The sequence below is a fragment of the Haliaeetus albicilla genome, chromosome 18 (genome assembly GCF_947461875.1).
Source record: "Haliaeetus albicilla chromosome 18, bHalAlb1.1, whole genome shotgun sequence".
Taxonomy (NCBI): domain Eukaryota; kingdom Metazoa; phylum Chordata; class Aves; order Accipitriformes; family Accipitridae; genus Haliaeetus; species Haliaeetus albicilla.
Window position 1 is genome coordinate 30806250 of NC_091500.1, and position 17198 is coordinate 30823447.

At 46.3% G+C, this 17198-nt stretch overlaps 1 protein-coding gene across 19 annotated transcripts in view; it reads right to left on the reverse strand.

The window, feature by feature from the left end:
* Positions 1-17198, reverse strand: part of R3HDM2 (R3H domain containing 2) — a 60163-nt gene that overhangs the window by 23126 nt on the left and 19839 nt on the right. For 17 of the 19 annotated variants that reach the window (XM_069806493.1, XM_069806495.1, XM_069806497.1 and 14 more), the window contains 3 exons: positions 3485-3683; positions 2275-2316; positions 535-621 (listed from right to left, as the gene is read on the reverse strand). In XM_069806493.1, coding sequence (XP_069662594.1) covers positions 535-621; positions 2275-2316; positions 3485-3652 — 297 coding nt within the window. In that variant the 5' untranslated portion in view covers positions 3653-3683. Of the gene's footprint in view, positions 1-534; positions 622-2274; positions 2317-3484; positions 3684-15366; positions 15426-15529; positions 15791-17198 lie in introns of those variants that run through there. The other 2 variants (XM_069806492.1, XM_069806494.1) reach the window with 2 other exon arrangements.

Consider the following 17198-nt stretch of genomic DNA (forward strand, 5'->3'; position numbering starts at 1 on the left):
TTGTGTGGGCAGAGAAAGCTCAACCCATGTGCTCTCGCCAGGGCAGACAGGTTCTCAGCGCCTCCCTGACTGCTGCCCACCTTCAAGATTCAGCTTCTCTGTCACTGCCCACAGTGACCACAGATGGGGATCATCTCTGCAGAGCAGTGCATATCACTTCTCTGTGAGCTGGCTGCTTTCAGTCACTGCAGCCTGAGCTGCAAGAAAAGGGCTTGCATAAAAACTTCCTTCCCATGGCCAAAACCCCAAGGGCTTTGTGAACACGAAGTGCCGTTCCATTTTCGGGGGCATTAAGCCTGCACAACTTAAGTAGTTGGGGGTGCCCAGTGAGTTGATGCAGATGATTCCTCATAAGAGAAGGGTTGTGACTGTACACATACGAGCGGTGCTCATATAACAGCTTCCTTCAAAAGCAGCCTCTTGTGGGAAATTCTTGGCACTCAGACCCACAAGCCCAGGACAGGACATCAGTTCTAGCAAGATGTGGATTTTCTGGGCTTCCACACTCCACAGCTCGACTCATTCTAGGCCTACCTGGGACTCCAGCAGCCCATCTACAAAAGGGCTAGACGATTCTTCACATACAGCCAAACTCCTGACCAGTTTAAGCTTTGAATTAGACTGGAGAAGGAAAAGAAAGAGTATAGTTAAGACACCTCAGCCAAAACGCACATACTTAAGTTCATGCTGCTGCGTTACCAAGCCACTCATGCAGTTATTGTTAATTAAACTGCTAAAAAGGAGGACTACCAAACAAGCTTCTTGCAGCAAACAGGAATATACAAAGGCTTGGAGTCCTAGAACAAATCAGTTATTTTCTTCCTTCAGTCTTTGATTAGGATTTGAACAAACCAAATTTTAGGTGAGAAAGTTAGCTGCCTTAATTCATGCGCTCTTTGACCTCTTCAGCAAGAGCAATTCCAGCCCCTCCCCTCCTCACCTGGCAAGAATTAAAACCATTAACAAAGGATATAGCTGAAACCAACTATTTTATTGTTTTTTAAGATGTGAAGATTGTTACTGTTCCTAATTAAAAGGCTGTCATCCCATTTACATCTTGCCTGTCTGAGCTGATGACTTTCATCATTTTGGGTAATGTAGCAGTGCTTAGAGAAAAACGCTTAAAATAAAACCTGCACTTTCAGGACTCTTGGCAAGTTGACTTACTTGGGTAACCAATAGGAAAAAATATATCAACCAGTCACATGAGATCCCAGGCAGGATCAACAATATGGAGAAAGGCCTGAAGTGCCCTAGGTACAGGCAGGGCAGGAATGGGAATGACAGCCTGTTTGGGTACTGCACAGTCCTGGCTTTTAAGACCAAACAGAACCATAAGCAGCACATTTGTTTCATTCATTACTTTCATCAGAAAAAAACCCAGGCAGAACCCCTGTTACAAATTTAACTAATCTCCCCTCTCTTCCATGCCTCAGAGCAGAATCTGTCTTCATTTGGGTTTGAACTTTTGTGAAAGATACAAAAAAAAAAGCAGGGGGGGACACACAACACCCTCGCCATCTCAATCACAGTTTTAAAATCAAGCCCTGAGCAACCTAGTCAGACGTCACAGCTGACCCTGTTTTGAGTAGGAGGCTGGACTAAATGAATTCTAGCTGGACTAGATGGACTCCTGAATTATGTTATGTTTCTGTAACTGCCAAGCCTGGAAAATTCTTGGCCACTTTTGATAAGGTGCTTCAGTAGGGGGAAAAAATAAAATAAAATAAAATAAAATAAAATAAAATAAAATAAAATAAATCACACAATGGCTGCATTTTTACCCCAAGATTTTGCCTACAAGCAATGTTCTAGAACAGTGGCGTCCTGGTGCTTATTACTAGCAAAATTTTTGGATTCACTAACATGCATGTGCCATCGTTACGGGAGCAAACGTGGTATTCCCTGAAGAAAAAGGGTCTTATGTGAAACCAGGCAGTTATACTTAAACCTGGCTTTTAACTGGAGGGTGTAACAGGCCAGTGCACTGCCCTGTCCCTCCAGTGACACCTCTGAATTTCATTTCTGGCATTTTGGGCTCTGGGGAGAGGACAGGTGTGGCAGTTAATAACAGCAAACAGTTCCTTCATGGATAAGTGCGTGTTAAAAAGGAGCACTCATGCTCCAGTGCATAGAAAGTTACTGCCCTGAACCATCATGCACTGCATGTTGCTTCTGGAGACAGGAAAGACCTGAGAGTACCATCCTATGGTTGGGATCACGACTCAGCTCAGAATGGCCAAAAGAACAACGGGACATCAGAAGAGGTCATACCTTGGCTCTTTTTCTGGCATGTCCATGACTCGAAGTTCGCCTCTGTGGAGAAAGGAAAGAGAAGGCAAGAAGCTTAATCTGAATGTGTACACTGTAAATGGTATTTGCTATGCAAGGCAGCACGACACTGGGTGTGTAAAATGACTCTGAAAAAAATCTCTACCTGACAGTAATGGAAGCATGTGCAAATAGGAAGACCTGGAGGGCTGCCCTGTCAGGCCCCAGGTGGGCAAAAACTGCTTAAAAAACTTCACATGGATTAGACCTAGTTCCTCTGTTTCTGACAGAACCAGCACAACTGTGGGATTGCACGGTATACACGTAGAGGTGCATGACACACTTCTAAGTGAGAAAACTAGAAGTCTTCTACCATTCCTGGGACACAAGGGGGTTCTAATACAGTGGATCATGAGAGAGACACACTGCTGCTCTGATTTAAGAGACACTGAGTCATCTGTTATCCCTACCTTCTAAGAAATCTTTCCCCATTCCACATTATAAAGTGACCAAAGTCAGGCTCTTTCTGAGCAACACTGGTATCTGCCCACGCAGTGCTGCAACAAATCTGGTGCCAGCCAGCAGCTTTAAATGCAGAAGCATTCAGCAGGTTGTTGAGGGTGGGCATTTCTTCAAGCTCAACACTAAGCCAAAAGCACATGTGACAGGAGAGCAGAGCAGCAGGGATGAGTCCCAGCACCCTTCAAATGATGCTTGCGTGGATTTTTTTTTTTTTCCTTGCTGAAGTGAAATCCCAAAACATTCGCTTCCTATTTGGGCATTTTTAACAGCAGCAAAGCAATGGCCAAGCACCGTTCTTGAAACCAAGCTTTCCCTGGGATGCCTTCACTTCACATTAAGTCATTAACTGATCTTTAGGTCAAAGAAAAGAATAAAAGGGAGGTAACAGCCATGGGACTAGAACCTGGGGACTGAGCACAAGTGCCCCCAGGAGTACACCAGTCTCATTTTCTCCCAGGCTCAAAGAATATTTAAATTATTCCACTCTGAGCGGAACAGATTCAGCTAAAGAGAAAGAGAGCAGCCTGTGAACAACACAGTCTGTACGGCATGGTATCCCCTTGGGAGGTGCTAGCACAGGCTTAGGCCCCTCTCAGAAGGGATAGCAAATAGCTTGTGTTTGCCAAGTAGAAGGAGAAGGCCCAGCTCCGCAAGCTGGCAGAAGGGCCTATCTACTTGTCTGCCTGCTTACCTGAGATTCCTGGCGCACGCTGACCTCCTCCCCCCCATCCTTCTCCACCTCCTCCTTGCTTGGTGACCTGGATACATATTTGGTTTTGTTCACAGATTCCTCAACCACCTTTTTTTCAGACTCCTTCATTATTTCCAGAGACTCCTGTGCTGTGTTGCTGTTTGACATCTTCAGAGCCCTACAATGTAGCAATAAGCACCTGCCAGAAGAAGTGACAGAATGGGTAGAAGGGAGTCAGGGTGGAGAGAGTTTCTATCTGGAACACAAACTCTTGCACATATAGGTTGTAACTTCCTTGTAACTCATCTTGTGTACAAAGACCCCAAACCAAGCACTCCAATGACAGCCCACCCACTCATCCCCTTGGATGCAGCCCCTTGCAGCACCTGGCTCGAGGGGACCTTGCAGGAGCTCCATGATTCTCACCAGGACTCTGGAGACACTAGCAGGGCTGAACAAAGCCTCTGAGATATACAGAGGTCCCCAGTGCAGGCACTCTGCCCTCTAACTGCTTTGATGCAAGGGAGAGACTGAGGGTAGTCCTAATGCTAGCAAACATCCAGAGGCAAGGAATTCAGTAGGTGAAATAAACTCAACCAACCAGAGGAGGCGTGCTCTGCCCCAGAACAAACAACAACAAAAAATGTGCATATTTTCCCCAAATCCCAGCCCAGTCCTTCTTGCAATCAGTCAAATCTTCAGTGAGAAAACAGCCTCGCACCCAAGACATTGCTCCGCTTCTTCCTGTGAAATAAGGTAACCCCTGGTATCTTCTCTCTAGCTGCCTATGGTTAGATACTTCAGGAAAAGTGGGAGTCAAACGATACCAGTCAAATTACAGATTAAGATAAAAAAAATAATGCTTCCTGACAAAGTTGCATTTAATTGCTTTCTTTTGATTAGCAAGAACACAGGCAGCCCACAGAACCCCTGAAACCACCTCTGAATTAGAGCAGAATCTAGACAGGGCAGCAACATGTGCCTCAGTCTGCTGACAGTCTTAAACAAGAGCAATGAACATGTCACATATCCATTCATCAAATTGTTAATTCCAAACCGATTGCCTAGAAGTGAAATGTCAGCCCTCTCAGCTAACTCAAAGCAGGCCTCTGAGCTTGAGCAAGGGCTAAACCAGCTTACATAGGACTGCAGAGGGATTCTGGTACCAAGAAACATGTTTGCAGAGACACTGCCTGCGCAGAACCCAATGTTTGTCCTGATGATAGAATGAGGAGGCTGGATAAAGGCAGCATAAAAGGTAGGCCCATTGAGACAAGTTTCCAAAAAAAGAAAAGGGGAAGCCCAAATTTGTGAGAGGCTCAGGCAAAAGGTCTGGGCACTGGAAAACACAGCTGATATTTAACAACTTGTTTTATTAATTACTTTGGCAGAACATGTCTGAGGAAGAGTCAGATCTCAGACATTTATCAACTCTTGGCTCTGCATGGGAACTGCTAATATTCCATTAACTAATTTAACCTCATTCCCCTTTAATTTGTGGGGCTACTGAAGATAAAACATGTATTTGACTCTTATTGCAGCTACTGGAATCAGTTCCCGATACAGAAAGTGAGAGCGCGCAATCAACTGCTTCTAGCTCATGGATTCTTACAGGGATTTGTAACAAAACTATTAAGACATCCAGGATGTATGCCCTGTTGTGAATGGAAAATGCTGTCTGTTACGGGAAACCCCCTGTGGCAGGGCTGCAGCCAGACAAACCACAGCACCACGTAGCAACTGTGCCTCGGAGATGCCAGCACCGCACTGGATCCACGCGAGAGGATGGAACAGGATGCTTACTGACAAAAGGAGGAAGCTGCAGTCACCTTAGCTTTCCTTCACACCTATCATCACCCGTTCTAGACTTATGATGAGCTTTCCCCCAGCAGTAAGACTTGCTGCTGTCAGTTCAGAGTCACAGATAGGAGACCCAGGAAAGGAAAAAGTTACTTAACCCAAGGCCTTGCTGAGTAAGCAGCACCTTAAGGTTGTGTGAGAAATACCACCATTGACTCCAGAAAATCCACAGAAAAAGGATGCAGGGAAAGCAAAAAAAAGCTGGCAAGGATTAAGCTGACAGGGCTGTACTGTATGGTTTATGCATAGGAACCAGTATGTTTCAAGGCACACACATGTGTCCATAGCAGAGTGACTGTGGATGCTACGGTTTGATACAGGCAAGCAGACACGTCCCAGCACTGTATGAAAATACGGTATTTCTCACTAGAGAGAACTGCTGGAAGATCTCAGCCACTGTTCACATGCATTCATTCTAGAGCAGGAAGGTTATAAGAAAGCCACTGTTAATTCCATAAGCAACTTCCCACACCTGGGAAGCAGGTAGCACACCTGAAAGTGTTAAGATGAGAACACCAGGGGCCAGAAGGCTCTCTTCTCACCTAAGGAGCAACACTGAACAAACATGCCATCCCCGCTGCAGTGCTGAGCGAGGCTCCTTCAGCCCAGCATTGTCACACTGTACCAAGCAGCCTGTCCCACAACCAAACTGGTGGCTCCTATCAGAAAACAGCTGCCATCGATAGCTTGTTACAGAAAAAGAATCAGAGAGCAGTCTGCTGTTGAGCAAACACCTCTCCCTTCCGGCTGCTAACGATTTCCAAGCATGTATGTGGTCTCAAAAACCAGGTGGAGGAGAGGGCGAGAGCACCTCAATCTGCTATTCTGAATGCTGATCAGTGCAGATCTTTACACTGCATGGATCAGTTGGCTGCTCCCTACCCCTTCCTGGCACAGTCCCATGGGACAGCGTGCAGCACCACAGATGATCCCATTGACAGGCACCTCCTGGAGCACCCCTGCAGGAAGCAGCTTCCCTCGGGAATCCCTGAGGCATCTATCCTTCAGCTGCAAGGGTCCGTTCTTCATCCCAGCAGGCTGAGTATCCAGCACCTGCCAATAGGAACTGCAATCAAGCTCTCAGGTTTATAGCAAGCATACTGCATGGGGTGGTGAGTCCCCACATGAGGGAGTCGTGCTCTGCTGCGATGCCTTCGACAGGAACTAGGTCAGAAAAGGAAAAGAAAGTACTTGCTTGATTTGCATGCCAGCCTCCTTAGTGGGAGTCTGGATTGTGCAGGGGGTGAAGCTGGTAAACTCTGCCTCCCGCCTCCCCAAAATGTTCCATGCTGTAGGCAACTGCTCCAGCCTCATGTGCAAGCCAGGGGCCTGGCTGGTAAACAAGCCAGGAGGACCTGTAGCAGATTTGGGGAGGGGAGGCATAAGGAGGTACCTGAACTGCACATGCGACACTTACCTAAAGGGGGAATTTCTTCGCTAAAATAAGGGAGCAGGTTTTGTACAGCGCATTCTCTTTGCAACAGCTACACTATAACAAGTTTTTACCCTCAAGCTAAGCACCTCAGTCAAATTCGAGAAGGGTAACAGGATCTTTCCTCATCATACTGCAATGTAACTTTGGCATCAGAACAAGGGGATTATCATGAGTTTTCCCTCTCCTTTTCCACAAAAGACAACTCAGAGCCACTGAATTGACCTTTGTAGGCTGCCCCCTCCTGATAAAGCTTCCATCCCTGACAGCGGTCCTCCAGGATATTTCCCTGCACACAAAATTCAAAGAAGGTATGTGCACTGTTAGTGCTTCTCAATAGCAATGCTTTTGAGAGGAGGTTTCCCTTCTGTATGAATGAATCAGCCCTGCTCCCCCAGGACAGACGTGGGATGCAGCAAGGGGGTGGCAGACATGATCTGCTGTGACAGACAGCGGCTTGCAGAGAAAGTGGAAGTTCAGAGGACTTGGTGGGGTGGGTGGGACTGAGCTGTGCCTTGTCAGGGAAATGAAAAGATTACATAGATGCAACATTAGGGAAGCCACAAAATCTGTGTCAGAAGACAGAAAAATGGAGCAACAGAAGGTGGGTGAGCTGCCATTGATTTTTTAGTTTGGGTCTGGAGGCTGGCAAAGTAAACAGGCCAGTCAGGGCAGTGACAGTGTGAACACTTTGTGTGTGCTGGCCAAGGGCCAGGTGAAGGGGTAGCCAGGACAGATTTACATCCTCCTCTTCATCCTGAAGGCGAACACTGAATTCCACCTCTGCTGCCTTTTGCTACATGCAATTTGCAGCTGCCAAGCCGTGACAATGCAGGCCGCAGCCGGTCCTGGTTAGGCAGGGAATAAAAGCAAGAAACTTCTCCATTTACAGTTAGGATGGATCCAGCAGCAAATCTGGGAAAAGCAGGAAGCCTACTGCTAAATACACTCTCTTCCTGGCCCTGTTTCTCAGAGTACAGACACACTCCTTTGAGCTAAATGAGGGTGCAAAGAAGACATATGGCTGCTTGGCTGTAGCTGCCTACATGCATGCTCCTGTGTTGCAATAGGATAGAGGTATCTGAGGTAGCTTGTCCCACAATGCAAGAGAGCTAAGCTACCTCTCAGTTTTCAGGGGGAAAGGAAACAAGTGCGAGTGGGCTCAGTCCCTTGTCCAACCCATGACCAGAGGAGCAAGTTTGCATGCTTACAGCCTTCTTGAGCAGGCTTCACAATTTGCTTCAAAGACAAGAATCTTGACTCACTCCCCTCCATCTCCTCCCTTGGTTATTAATGAATTATTTTTTAGCTTTCCGAGACTCACTCCAGAAGGCATTCAACAGGGCAGAGCAGAAATCTTACCAGACTCAGCCCAGGTCATCAATGTTAATGGAACAGAGTTTTCACTACAGACAAGGCTGCAGAGTCTTGCTGCCAAGAAGAAACCCTGACATAGCCATAACAACAGTGGCTTTCTCCATCCTCGGGCTGGTTATAAAACATAAAGAAAGCACACTTAGAAACAAAGCACATCCAATCACATGCTAAGCAGAGTGCTCTGAGGGCTCAGAAATAAACATCCTGAGGCTGGTGATTCACTGGCGGGCAGGACAGTCCCCACTACATTGCTCCGATGGACAATCAAAGGCAGTTCTGAGCACTGGGAGGAGAACTGTGCAGGAAGAGCTGGCCCAGCCCAAGGGTGGTTTGCTGGTGCAACTGGTAATTAAAACCAACAAACTAGCCTGCAAGAGGGAAGATGGAAAGCAGTGGCCTTTTTCCAGCATCTGAGCGTTTCACTGCACCCCTCTGTGTAAGGCTTTAGTATTAGCATCATATATCACTGAGTAAGTACCTCCTGCAAGGTTAAATGATGATGCTCTCATGAACAATTTGCTCATTGGCTTCCAGGTCAACCAATTGGAATCACAGCTCCATGGCAACAGGCTCTATCACTAGGAGCAACGAGACAAGTTTGAGGGGTGATTTAGATTCCCCCTCCTCACTCCCCTTCCCGAGCACAGCGTCTGCTGTAGAAAAAGGTTTTCACAGGAAAAAGTGGAGGCGGCAGGGTGGAGAGGGTGCTGCAAATTCAAGGCATTAAAGCCTCCTCGTTTCTACTAAGTCAGGCAGCACAGTGCTCCCTCTCTGCACCGAAGGATCTTCAGAGGCTTTTGTCTTCTCCTGTTCTGCCAGGGCACAGCAGATGGTAAAATTTTTGCTGTATTAAAGTACACCTACCAGATGCAACAAGAGGCTGTAATGAAAGGCTTTGCTAGTAGGACCAACAAAGGCCACATAGCTCCTGAAGCATCTCCCTCCTAGGCTCCATTTGGGCTCCCAGTCCGCTCTGCAAAATGTAAGCTGCCTGCACCAACACTGCTGACTGGGGCATCCCCAGCACCCCATAAAAAGTCTGCAGCCTCAGCTTGAAAACAAACAGGTAAAGAGCCTTTTGAGCACACCCCCTTTCCCTCCTGTTGGAGAAAACAGCTCCCTGTCAGAGGTAACAGCTCTAGCTAGAACGAGCACCTGGTTCAGTGAGAAAGCCCTGAAACCTTACTCAGGAATGCTCATAAACTGCAACTGTCTCAGCCAATGAAGCAACCTCTCCCAAATTCTCTCCATTGCTTTTTTTATTATCAATTGAAGTGAGGGATTTAATTTCTCACTACCATACAGTTCCTACAAAACCTAGCAAAAAAAATCCCCAAGCAACAGGAGGCCAGATTTGATTGCACAGTGTATAGGCCCCCAGTGCTTAGTCATTGCTTTAAATCTTAATCTCCACCCCCACATTACATCAAAGAGGTGAAATTATGATGCAGATGGAAGGGTTTGACTTCAGGTGGAAAGGGGGGAAATAACCTTATATGAACAAGGAGATGGGAAATGCCAGTGAGATAGAAGCCCTCTAAGTTAATTCTGCAGAATATCAGGAGGTCTCCAACATGTCCCTCCCAAGTAATTCCAAGGAGGGTAAGACAACACTAGTTAAATTGCCTTCATCCACAGCTGAGGAAAGCCCCCATATCAAGCTGTACTTCACATTTGCTGAGCAAATGGCTGCAGCAGCTTAAGGTGCTAATGGCTCTCCTGGCTGGTCACATAACATCTGTGCTCTAAGGCAGGGCTGCTACAAGACAATCCCCTTCAGGGAGACCCATCTCTGCACCTCAGCAGAGCCACTGCCCACTTCGTTTTGAGAGGCTTAAGCTCAGGGGCTACCGGGCCTGTTCCAGCAACCGTAACCCCTAGGAAGAGGCCAGTGTCTGCAACAGCCTAGCTGTGGTGGCCATGGTTTGTTCGCCTCTGAGTCTCTGGCTGAATGTAGGAATTGGAGCCTGGAGAAGAGATGTAATCCTAGAGCTCCTCTTCATTTCAAATACCTTTAAAAAGGCTGTTCACTAGTACAGGTGCAGTCAGCCCTGTTGAATGGCACAACAGCCAGTAGGTGCATTATGGGAAACATCTGAATTATCACCATGGCAGTAGTTCTCAGTTATGCAGTATGTGCACGGATTTAATTATGTAGAACATCTCAAACCACAGGATAACTTCGGGGCCACGGGGAATCAGTTATTTTGTTACCTCCCTCAATCAGTGCAAGCACTAAAATCAGGATAGGTGTCAACTTGCTATTACTGTACTCCAAGAGTGTGACACAACTGGTGCCAGGACTGCCAAAATCATCTTCATGTGATACACAGGAATCAAATGTGCCAGAACAATAAAGGTGCGTTGGCATATCAGGAAAGAGAGAATCAAAAAGGTACAGCATGCTTTGCGTGTGGGCTTTGAAAAGCCAAACTTTAATAGCCTGCCATTTCCACCTGGATGCAACTCAGGGTTTCTATCCAGAATGCTGCTGTCACAGCCGAGGCTGGCTCCTTGGAAGGCAGTAAACAGGACACACACTGTAGTACCAGGGGCTTTCCAGCACTGCCTCAGGAAGGATGCGTCAACGCTGAAGACTCATTGCACGTTTGACAAATGGCATTCTCATGAGCAGGCTGCCACCTCCCCAGGGCAGGTTCACTTCCCTCACTTTTGTGAATTACCTACTCTATCTAGGGATCTTAGTTCATCAAAATAACAGGCAGCACCACAGTCCCTAGGAAGGCATGGAACCAGTAAGAATGCAGCAGGGCCTCCCTTGCCAAAGCCTTTGGGACCACAGCACTCTGGGGATGGGTAAACATCTACATTATTGCAGCCTGAGAGCTGCTATTAAAACAACACATCTTGCCTAGACACAATGGAGTAGTTTTCACTGAAAATGAGTATTTCAGCAGAAGATAAAACAAAAAGCACCGCTTAAATGAAAACACATGAGGCAGAGCAGCTACTGTGAAGGCAGTACACAGCAGAGGTAATTGCCTGCCACACAGATGAGCTCCAGGCAGAAGAAGGGTTCCACCACACAAGTTCCATTGCACCAAACAATCAGGAAAATGCCACTTTAACTTAAGTCATGGTTGCTTTTCTTTTCATCGTCAACATGAAAACAAGGCCCTCATACAGGATGGGAAGAACAACATCTGGGCCTAAGACAGAAACTTCATCAGATCTTGTAAGGTAAGCAATGCAGTGCCCTGGGCAGCACATGGAAGGCCTAAGTCCTTTTAGGACTGGAGGAGATATTTGTTCTTCCCTGCGATGGAAGAAAACAAAAGATGCAGTTGAACCACGTCCGAAACATGAACGTGTCCAGCCACCTACCCAATGCCTCCACGCGCTCTGCAGGGGATTCTGCAGTTTTTAATCTGGTGTCTGTTGTGTTGAGATCCAGCTTCTTGTGGAAGGAAAAGCTCACAGTAGAACCCTTTGCACTTGTCTCAGGATAGAAACATTCAAAGCAGAACAATTAATTTCTTTCCCCCCTCCAGATTCCAGATGTTCCCACTCAACACAGGTCTTTGCTTCTTGCCCCAAAGGCCACACTGTTCTTTTTGTGCAGCTTAAATTGCTAGCTTTCATGTCAGAGGTGGCTGAATTTCAGTAGCAAAGGAGATAAATTCCACTCATAACAGAGCCCTGATCCTTCAGAATGGGAGCAAGTATCAAACCAAGGAAGGATTGATTCCCTACTACAGTTAAGAGGGTATCCCAGCATACCCTGCCATCCCCAAGGTGTAATGCTTGGAAAAATCCTTGCCACATGAACCAACAAGGAGGGGAGAAATTATGTCAGTGAATTAACACAGATTCTGTTCATTTGCCAGGAATACAAAGATGGCAATGTCCACTGCACAATCCAGTCAGCTGCCATCACTGAGTCAGCTGAGGGACTCGGGGCTCACAACCAAAGGAAAAAAGCAAAACGGCAGAGGAAGAGTGCGTTGGGTTTTTTCCCTGTACATGAAAATTGCTGATTGGGTGTAGCAGCAGCAGGAAGAGTTGCCATATGCCTGACAGGAAACTTCAATGTAGAGCTGACCGATGTGCTCAGAGAATCCAGCTTGATTGCCTGCATATTCAGGTCCTTTCTTTTTACTCCAAAAGCAGCCTATATGCTATGCAAGACCAGAACTCCCACCTCATTTCTGCTGTGAAATGCTGACGGCACAGAAAGGCGGCAATCATTGGATTCAGGCATGCTGGAGATCTCCTGGGGAAGATAATTCAGTTCAGCACCAAAGCCAGAGGCTGTAAAGATCCCCCGACCCCACTGAAAGCCTCCTCCCCACCCCGACTAGGCTTATTCCTTGACTTTTGATGCATGTTTCCTTTTTGTATGCATCGAGAGGAGAAAACGATGTGTGGAGGGAGTTATCACATGAAGATACAAGTGAGCAACCATGACAAATTGTTAAAAAAATCAGTTTAAAATAATGCATCCATTATTGACTGTTACGGCACCGTGCACTGGAATTGCTTTTATGTTCAAGTGACCTGACAAGAAAAGGAGAATGGAGCTCTGTTTGCAGTGCCTGCTCAACATCGACAGCGGTGCCTCATTCCTCCCACCACTGAGGCACCTTGATATCAGCTCTTTGCTAGACAGTTTACTTGCATTTCAAGCCCTCTAGTGCCCTAGCTGGAAACACCAGACTCAATCAGCAACCCAGTACATTCGTTGCTGCTCTACAGCACTTCTGGGTACAAAAATCTCTTAAGCACTTTGAACTGGATGGGTAAACTTTGCTTACACCTATTTTGCAAGCATGGAAAAGGAGACGCAGAGAATTCCTTATACAGTTATTAGACGCCCACAGCTCTGCATACCTCCCAGAAGCTGACAGGTTGGACAGATAGGACAACACTGGGAGAAAGGAGCCTACTGCACAAACAGCACAAGAGGATTTGCAAAGAAAGAAAATTCGATTGATACTAAAGACAGTGGGTTTAAACAGTCTCAGCCTTAGAAGTTCTCTTAGCCTGAAGTTCACAGCAATAGCAGCCATCTTCAGTCCGTCTGCTCTTCCTTCTGTTAGTCTAAGGGGATATTATTTGTTTGATGTTAAAAACAAACTAACCAAAACAGTGATGCTGTTGTTCTTTTTTTATTTTGGGAGCTGCAGTGAAGCCAAGCAAGAACCCTCTCACCCCTTGTTTACAAAATCTGGGGGAGAAAAAAAAAAACAAACAACCAGCCAATAGTTAAAAAAGTGAAAGAATCACAGAAGCCATCAATATCAACAGTTCTTGAGAAGGAAGGGCTTACGTTTGGTCCAAATATAATGCTGTAAATTTTTGTGGACAGTTCCTCTGAGGGTCCCTAGGCAGAATGCTGGGAGAAAGAAAAGATAAATCTCAGATGAGAATCTCCCCGTCAGAGTTCCCTTCTCCATTTCACACCGGTTTTCCCTTCCCCATCATGAGCTATTCCTGTATTCATCTGAAGACCAGGGAACTGCTCCCATGACGTCAAAGCAGTTTCCCAGCAACAATTAATGAGGGCTGTCCACCACAGGGGTTTCCTGAAAAGCTAGCAAGGAATTATCCACCTACTTTCTACAGTGTCAAGATGCAATAGGACAGCATTGAACAGGAACTTCTGTTAACCCTTCCATGGCTCAGAAGAAAACCCTGGCACAGTTCCCACTGACACATGTCCTAATTCTTTCAAAGAACCCCAAACAGAATTCCTTCCACCTGAACTCATCCATAATGAAATACCACATCAGGTAGGAGACACCTGCAGATACAGAGGTGGCAACCAGGCTCAGGAAAAATGCACATTAGAAATAGCTCTTATCCTCTTGCTGGCACACTTCTCTTGTGCCATGCCTGCACCAGTTAGAAGCATAAGCACAAAGATTAAAAAGCTGGCTGAAAGCGCAAGGTATTCCCCAGTCTAGCTTACCATTCCTGAGCTGACCTGGGCTGGCAAAGCAGATCCTCAAACTTTACTAATCAGACCCAAAGCATTCCAGTTCCTGGCAAACCTCCTTGGGAGGAAGGCAAAAAGCAGGGCTGCTATCTATATCCCCCTTTCTGTTTTCAAGGCTGATGTTACTGCTTCTCACCATGCTGGCAGAGGATAGTGAGCCACCTGACACACTAAGTAGCCAAGGGGTACACAGCAAATACAAGACACTGTGGCTGTTTTCCAGGTGGGATCCAGAAATTGATCTGATCACTGAACAAAGAGGAGAGTGATGATTAAAAGAAAAAAAAAAAAATCAACTTTATCTTTTGGCTGCCAGCTGCAAGAGTTGGACTTGACAGTGAAGGGGGAGTCTGAAGTGTGGGTAAGATATTCCTCTTCCTACTTTCCCACAGCCTTCAGCAAGATGAACTCAGTCTTCACCTGCTGAAGTGCTCACCATTCATTGCAGCAGCTGTTGTTGCTGTTTGCAGATCCTCAAGCCACAGGTGATGCTTCCAGTTTAAATAAGCATTTTAAAGACATGAAGGGAAAGGAAACAGGTCCAATGCACCTGAATGAAGATCCTGCAGTACAGTAACTGGCTAATACCTCAAGCCCAAGAAAACCAGCTCCTAGCACTAAATCTCAAATGAAGGGAGCATCATTTCCAGTAACTTGTTTTTTAGGCAAGACTGGATGATGAACATGTATGAGAAGGAGGTAAAGGCAATCCAAAGTCCTGATTCCACTAAACCCAAACCCAATTCAGTGACAGGTTTAAAATAATTAAAAAATGGGGTTAATATATATGTGAACACCAATATAGTCCTACAGAACACTGAATTGCATAAGCTAACCTGAAAATGTCATATGGCACATAGCCAATTAACTAGTCAACATTTTTCATCAACTAGCCAGCTTCAGACAAGCAAATCCTTTAACGTATAACCCAGCAGAAGAGCAGTGGGTATTTTGCCTTTGCAAAATGAACAGAAACTACCCAGGAGCAAGCTGCATGAACACCAAGCTAAGACACAAGGACAACCCATGAGACTGTCACAGGGAACTCCTTAATGACATGGAAGAGTACAGTATGCTTATTGGGGATTCCCCTGTCTCCTGTAGGTGCATCCCCAGCATCACAAAAAGAGAAAGGAGAAAGCTCATCTCACACTCTCAAGTCTTGAATGAGATCACAGAGCCACATATTCATTTTAGTACAGCACCATTTTAAATTAACCCCATCAAGCAGCAGAAATCCTGTCACTTACTTACCAGAGATGAATGATGTCAGGTCCCCATCCCTGAAACACTTGCTTGCACTTATACCTATACTGTATTTTGCATGGTGGGGGTACAGGGAGAGGAAAAGAAAAGTCTCTGGTCAATCTTTCTCAAGCCCAAAATAATTGAAGACTTATTCTAAAAATAAACTCACCGTGGTGGTTTTGCACTCTCAGCAGGTCATCTGTTTCCTGATTTCAACGGAGACTTCATTGCCACAACCAGTTCAAGAGGAATTTTGCCAAGATAATATCGCTTCTAAGAAGCCCCCGCCAGCTCTCAACCCTGAATAAAATGCTAGCGATCTTTGCTGCTGCTACAGCAAGCTAATTGCTCTGACAAGCAGCTCTGAAGCAAAGCAGAGCCCAGCTGTTCAGAGGGATGTCATAGAGAGCTCTGCCAATAGCCACATGCACACCCCCCTCTTGCTCTCATTCAAATACTTCAATGGAACTGCCTCCGCACAGCCCTGAGAAGGCTTTAAAGACACAGCATCCTTCCCCTGTCAGGCACTGGAGCAACACAAATGTAAGTGCAGGAGCAAAGAAGAGATACCACAGTAAACATCAGCATCTTCCAGAAGAATTCAAGTGCATGGACTACACTTTGCAGAACGCCCTACACATGCCAAGGTAGGTTACAGGCAGCTTTGCTTCACTATCATTGTTGCCATAATGTTTCCAAGGGGTCAGTTTGTTAATGGTTTCATTTCAATTCAGTTATTTTTTTCTTGCTTATTTATTAGTGACTACATACTGACAGACAGGAAACAAGAAACACAAATGGCACTAGAGAGGTTTTAAACCTCTCACTTGCTTAAATTTTCCCCAGAAAGTGATTTTCCATCCCAGACCTGGTGAGTCTACAGGCACACAGGCTGCGATCAAGTCTCCTGTCCATATACTAAAATTTACTCTCAAGCATGCAAGGCAGCATTGCCAAGCATGGTGCACAAGCACATCCTGTCCCTCGCTAGGCTCAGAAGTTGCTTCTTGTTGGATTACGGAGATCTTCCAGCTACAGCCCTAAACACTGGTCAACAGCAGGTAGGCATCATTCTTCTTCTGCACCAACAGTTCCTGCTGGGCAGGAGCCCATCCTAGGCAAGGGGCAGCCAGAGCTGAAGAGCGCGCGCTCTTGCGGGGCCAGTGCTGACTTCAAATACAATCAGCTCGGTCAGCAGCTGGTCTCGAGGAGGTTCCTTGCTCAGGCTGAGCTCTGGCAGTGCTGGAGCTGGCAGCAGAGCAAGGGGTAGCAGGCCTCACAGGGCAGCTGTCTAAAGGCAAAAGCTTTGAAGAGAAGGGAGATGAAGATGAGAAGGCAGGATCAGCCTTGGGCTGAAGGAGATGGAGAGGCTGAAGTGAGACAGTTGCAAAAAGGTTGAGATGCACTGCTTTAACTGACAGCATCCATTGCAAATAGCATAGTGCTGTGCTGGTAAAGCCTCTCTTCAGGACTTGCCTTTACCACTTTTGCTAAGTTAATGCAGTTTCTTCTAAACGATCCCCTGCTACAGCCAAAGAAACAGTCCAATAAAGCTTTTAAAAAGCAAGGAGACAGACAACAGAAACCTGATACATTTCCGCTCCATGACAAATAGAGGTTAAAGTTTGTAAAGCAGCCCTGCTGTGCAAAGGACTTAAGTTTAAACGTATGCATGAGCTTCTGTCTCAACCTGCTTCAAAGCCTTCTGAATCAGGCCTGTCATGCCCATGCAGAAAGCAGGTGAATGTTCCTGGCTGGCTGTCCTCCTCTTCCTGCTGAAACTGCTGTGATCCTGGCTGCAGTAAACAGCTCCCTGCTTCTGCCCACAGCAACACGGA